Genomic DNA, 6,433 nt, shown 5'->3' with positions numbered 1-6,433 from the left:
TTTTTTTTTTTTTTTTTGACTAATGGTGTTCTGGAACCAAGTGTTTTTTGTGCATCTCCAAGTATTTTCTAGTTTCCTATCTTATTTTTTTCATTCACTCATGATTGGTTATTTATGAATGTGTTATTGAATTGTCACATATCTGTAAACTTTGTAAAAATCTGTTGTTACTGGTGTTTAATTTTTAATTGGTTTCAGTTTAAGCATTATGTGATTTTAGTTCCTTTGCATTTATAGAAACTTATGTAGTATAATAATGCTCCATATGACTTCAGCAGGTGTACATCCTCTTTTGTTTTAGATATAGTTGGTAAATACACCCAAGATTGCTTCAAGCTTTGATTAGTTTTCAGAGTTCTTATAAAAGTTGTTCCTGACAAATTTTCAAAAACTTCTAATTTGGTCATTGCATTCTCATTCCTCTTTTGTATTCTGCATCTAAAATTTCACTATTTGGCACACTTAAATACTGAATTTATCACATTTGTATTAAAAATAAGCAAAGCTAGTGCTTTTTTTTTTTGGCTCATTAAATGCCCTACCATAAGTCATGCTTACTATAAAGCTATACTATTTTTTTCCCCAATAGGAACTATCATGTATTCTATTACCTCCTGGCAGGAGCAAGTGAAGAAGAGAGGTTAGCATTCCATCTTAAACAACCTGAGGAATATCATTATCTCAACCAGGTGAGATTTTTTGAAAAGCATTTCAAATTGTAGGGCATAAATTTTGGTTCTTGAAAAAGGTATTTTTTTCTAGTGTGTGCATAATTATGGTAATGGGTATCAACTTGTATTTTTCTACATGAGATCTAATAATTTAATGTATTTTTCAAATTATAGATTATCACCTTCATTTAAGTATTAAAAGAATAGCTACATATATTCTTTTTGTTGTTGTTGTTGGTCATGGGGCTTGAACTCTAGACCTGAACTCTGTCCCTCAGCTCTTTAGCTCAAGGCCAGTGCTCTACCACTTGAGCCACAGCACCACTTCCGGTTTTCTGGTGGTTTATTGGAGATAAGAATCTAACGGATTTTCCTGCCTGGGCTGGCTTTGAACCTTGATCCTCGGATCTCAGCCTCCTGAGTAGCTGGGATGAGAGGTGTGAGCCACTGGTGCCTGACCGTATATTCTTGTATTTTGTGAAATTCTTTTTTATTTTTTCTTTGGTGGGTCTTAGGGCTGAACTCAGGGCCTGGGCACTGCCTCTGTGTTTTTTGGCTCAACCCTATCACTCTGTCCCTTTGAGCTGCAGCTCTACTTCCTGTGAAATTCTTTAAGAAAGTAATAACCCCATTTACTGGTCCTTCCATATCAGAAAGTGGTATGTTCTTTTCAGAGTGATTTTCCTGTTAAATGTTGCTAATACTAAAGTTTGTCCTTTGTAAGAGATGGCTGGAAACCTGATTTGCATGTTTTGTAGTGTAGCGCATGTCTTTGCATGATACTATGATACTTACAGTCTGTGTATAATTTAATAAACCTTCCCCTAAACCTTCAATATGAAATTCCTTAATGGCAAATGATTAGAGAATATGATTCTTTCCTTGAAACTCAAAACTCAGTCCTAAGTCTCCAAAACAGTGATTCTCAAGTTTTCATAATCTTGAATTCTCTAATTTTATTCTTCAAATTAACAAAAATTTAAAATTAATGAATCATTAAAATAATAGATTGCCTTATTTTTTTTGTGTCTATGGAAAAAAGGTCGTTTAAAGCAATGACAAAAGTCCTTGTGAATATTTTTTTTTTTTTTGACAGTTGTGGGGCCTGAACTCTGGGTACTGTCCCTCAGCTCTTAAGCTCAAGGCTAGTGCTCTACCACTGAGCTACAGCACCACTTCAGATTTTGTAATTAATTGACATTTTGAGGATATGTCCAGTAATTAGTACTTATTTAGGATGATGAAATTAACACCTTGCACCTTTTCCCTGGATATCTGATATCTTAAATTTTTTTTTTTTTTTGGGTCCTGTCGTGGGGCCTGAACTCTGGGCCTGGGCGCTGTCCCTCAGCTCTTCAGCTCAAGGCTAGCGGCTCTACTACTTGAGCCACAGCGCCATTTCCGGCTTTTTTCTTTTTGCTTATGTGGTGCTGAGGAATCGAACCCAGGGCCTCAGGCATGCAAAGCAAACTTTCTACCACTGAGCCACCTTCCCAGACCCTGATATCTTAATTTTTAAAGTTGATATTAATTTAAACTGTTTTATCTTTTATTAATATATCAAGAACTTAAAAGTTACTTAATACATTACTTTCTGACTTAATATTAGTCACTTTTCCTGGATAGAACTAAGTAGATTTAAAAAAAATGACTAATTCAGTTCTGGGTGATTCAGTATTTTCTTTTCTTTTGTCGATCATGGGGCTTAAACTCTAGGCCTGAACGCTGTCCCTCAGCTCTTAAGCTCAAGGCTAGTGCTCTACCACTTAAGCCACAGCACCACTTCCGGTTTTCTGGTGGTTTATTGGAGATAAGAGTTTCTCGGACTTTCCTGCCCAGGCTAGCTTTGAACTTCGATCCTCAGATCTCAGCCTCCTGAGTAGCTAGTATTACAGGTGTGAGCCACTGCCATCTGGCTTCAATATTTTCTTTTTAACAAAACATTATTCACCTGTTAATGAGATGAAAATTGTTAGTAATAGGTAAAATCCAGAGTTGGCTTGTCTTCTTGGATCTGCTTGTCATCAGTGGCCATGACATACTCTTGTCATAATGCCAGTGTTAGGAGCATATAGAATTAAGTAGTTAATATATATATATCAGATTCACTGGACAATGACATGTTTTTGTTGAACTGAAAACTACAATCTCCCAGAATCTGAATGGTTACTAAGTTCTTATTGTTTTTTGCTGCTATGCAAAATAACTCCTTTTTGGATAACTGCAGTGCTGCCTGCACACTGCATCTAATCGAGAAATACAGTCACAGTTACCTGCCTAGTAACTTCTCCCTCACTAATCTGCCTTACTTTCAGATAACAAAGAAACCCCTCAGACAGAGCTGGGATGATTATTGCTATGACTCTGAGCCGGTCAGTACCAGTACCTAAATATTCTGTGTTACTCTACAAGGGCCTTCACATTGATCATTTGCATCTATCTGTAATTTAGTCAGAATGGAGATCACTGGACATACCAGGATAGGAGATATATCAGAGTTTCATTTCTTCAGATGATTGATATCTATGTAGATAGTTTGTTGATTAAAATCTAGATTATTGTTCTGAATGGCTTTTCTAAATGGCTCCTGTTTAGTCTACCTTAGCATTTATTTTCACAAATGGTAATTGGATTCCATTCCTGATACTTCAGCATTGATATGGATCAGTAGGCTCTAAAGTTTTTTCCCTTCAGATGATTTTAATTTAATTTTATTTATTTATTTTTTTGTGGGTGGTGGGGCTTGAACTCTGCACTTGGGCGCTGTCCCTGCACTCTTCAGCTCAAGGTGAGCACTCTACTGCTTGAGCTATAGCGCCACTTCTAGTTTCCTAGTGGTTTATTGGAGATAAGAGTCTCAAGGACTTTCCTGCCTGGGCTGGCTTTGAACTGAGATCCTCAGATCTCAGCCTCCTGAATAGCTAGGATTATAGGCATGAGCCACCAGAGCCTGGCTGGATGAATTTATTTTTGCAGTGCTAGGTATTGAACCCAGGGATTTGAATGTGGTAGGCAAGCACTCCACCAGTGAGCTACATCCCCCTCCTGAGATTTATTTTTTTAAATTATATTTTAGTAATTTTATCACCCAGATATTATACATATTAATTATTATTAAAGAATGATGTCAGCTGAGCGCCTGTGGCTTCTGCCTGTAATCCTAGCTATTGAGGAGGCTAAAGTCTGAGGATCATAGTTCAAAGCCAGCCTGGGCTGAAAAGTTCCTATGAGACTTGTGTCTCATAGGAAAACTGGAAGTGGTGCTTTGGCCTCAAAGTGGTAGAGTGAAAGAGCTCAGGGAAGTACTCAGACCTAAAGTTCAAACCCCATGACAAACCAAAAACAACCCCACTACATCTTTCCAATTTCTTGTAGTCTGTTTACATAGTAAGTGCATGCATATTTTTAAATTGTTTTTTAATAGCAAGAGAAGTAATAGCTTTAATAAAATGTCCCAAAATTACTGAAAAATCCTATAAACAAGATTATTTTATGTTTCAAATGGAGTGATTAAAGGGTATATGAAATATAACTAAATTTAGCTTTTATTTTTTGTCGGTTATAGGGCTTGAGCTCAGAGCCTGGGTGTTGTCTCACCTCTTCTGCTCAAGAATAGTGCTCTGCTACTTTGAGCCACAGAGCCACTTCTGGTTTTCTTGTGGTAACTGGAGATAAGAGTCTCACAGACTTTACTGCCTAGCTGGCTTTGAACAGTGATCTTCAGAGCTCAGCCTCCTGAGCTGCTGGGTTTACAGGCGTGAGCTACCAGGGCCTAGCTACTTCAGTATTTTATATAAGTGTAACCATGAAAAGAGCACAAGGATCTTTTTCTCCCATTTATAGCTAAGTCAGATTAAAAGGCTGGAAACATATGTAGAAATATACTTCTTTACCTATATTTATTAACTAACAAACAAATTAATTTATTAAATATTCTTTCTGGAAGCATAATGTGTTAGTCCTTGCTTTAAATACTCATAACTTTAATCTTGCTGCATGTGATTATAAACCCCACTAACTGCAGAATTATTTTGTTGAGTTGTAGTACCATTTCACAATAAATCGAGAAAGTTGGTTTTAGATTCAGGACTAAAGTCAGATATCTTAATTTATAGATTTTTGATGAGTTTTAATAGAAAACATTTAAATTTTGCAAATCTTTCCTTTTTTTTTTTTGTTGGTTATGGGGCTTAAACTCTAGGCCTGGGCACTGTCCTTGAGTTTCTCTGCTCAAGGCCACAGTTCCTTGAGCCACAGTGCCACTTTAGTGGAGGTAAGAGTCTCAGGACTTTTTCCTGCCTGGGCTGGCTTTGAACTGCGATCCTCAGATTCAGCCTCCTTAGTAGCTAGGATTACAGGCGTGAGCCACCGGCACCTGGCTTCTTTCTTTTATTACTACACCAAGTAGGTCATGCCTCTTGGGAAGCAGGCAACTCATACTGCAAATATGAGCTGGTTCCTTTTTCAGAGCTTGCAGTGTAACTGAGTTGATTTGCTTTTGTTTAATTTAATACTTAAGAATTTGGACTCTGAGCAGGTTTGGAGGTGTGGCTCAGGTAATAGAGTGCCAGCCAGTGAACAAAAGTGTCAGATACCAAGTTCGAGTCTTAGTATCAGACAAGAAAAAAAAAAAAAAAGAATTTGGGCCCTGAAAGCCAGGTGCTGGTTGTTCATGCCTATAGTTACTCAGGAGGCTGAGCTCTGAGGATCTCTGAAGTCAGCCTAGACAGGAAAGTCTGTGAAAACTCTTATTTCTAATTAAGTACCAAAAGAACCAGAAGTAGAGCTATAGCTCAGGTGATAGAGTGCTGGCCTTGGGTAAAAAAGCTCAGGGACACACCCAGGACCAGAGTTCAAACCCCAAGACTGACAGATAAATTTTTTTAAAATCATAGGTTAATTGTCCAAAGTGAGAGGTTTTGTTGTGATATTTCTATATATACATAAGAGTATACTTGGATCTTATTTACTCCTTCCATTACTCTCTCTTATCTCCCCTTACCCAACTCTCTTCTTAACGCTTACAATTTTCTAGAAAGGAGTTTCATTGTGTCCTTTTCACATATACATAAAAAATATATGTATTTTTCCTACTGCATTGACTTATCTGTAGCAAGTCTTAAGATTGTTTCCACAAAATTTATGATCAGAATATTAGATGCATGTGTTCTCAGGGGAAATTTTTTTGTAGTAAATTAAAAATTTTAGACTGTACATGTATACCTCTTCATTAAGCAAATAAAAATATTGTTAATGACATTCTAAAACAAGGTGTAATTTTAAACTTTATGTTTAGCTGTACTTGTTGACTCAGAGTGCTTAAAACAGGTATTTTTTTTGGTACATGGTAAATATTTGATAAATAGTTTTTTTTGTTTTGTGCCCACCCTGGTGCTTGAACTCAGCTTGGACACTGTCCCTGAGCTTTTTTGCCCAAGGCTAGTGTTCTGTTACTTAAGCCACAGGTCCACCTCTGGCTTTTTTGGTGCTTAATTGTTGACTTGTGATCCTCACATTTCAGTTTTCTGAGTAGCTAGGATTACAGGTGTTAGCTGCTGACTTCTGGTGATAAATACTTTTTTGGAAAGTAAGTAACTACTTTAGTTCTCAAGAAGGATTAAAAACATTTTATTGTAGAGGTGGGGTACAGAGAGGCGGCTACAGTTATATCAGTCAGGTCGTGAGTACATTTCTTTTTGAGTACATTTCTTTTCCCTCATTTTCTCCTATTTCTCCCCCTACTTCCCTACCCCCCCCCCCCC

General features: G+C 37.2%; 1 protein-coding gene across 5 annotated transcripts in view; it reads left to right on the top strand.

Annotated features, from left to right (window-relative positions):
• Positions 1 to 6,433, top strand: part of Myo9a (myosin IXA) — a 159,077-nt gene that overhangs the window by 50,426 nt on the left and 102,218 nt on the right. For 4 of the 5 annotated variants that reach the window (XM_013012070.1, XM_013012071.1, XM_013012068.1 and 1 more), the window contains exons 5-6: positions 590 to 689; positions 2,987 to 3,043. In XM_013012070.1, the coding sequence (XP_012867524.1) occupies positions 590 to 689; positions 2,987 to 3,043 (157 nt within the window). The remainder of the gene's footprint in view (positions 1 to 589; positions 690 to 2,986; positions 3,044 to 6,433) is intronic. The other variant, XM_013012069.1, reaches the window with a different exon arrangement.

Source organism: Dipodomys ordii, unplaced genomic scaffold (assembly GCF_000151885.1).
Source record: "Dipodomys ordii isolate 6190 unplaced genomic scaffold, Dord_2.0 Scaffold15, whole genome shotgun sequence".
Taxonomy (NCBI): Eukaryota; Metazoa; Chordata; class Mammalia; order Rodentia; family Heteromyidae; genus Dipodomys; species Dipodomys ordii.
Note: the sequence above shows the minus strand (reverse complement) of the source record. Positions and strands in the feature narration are given on the sequence as shown.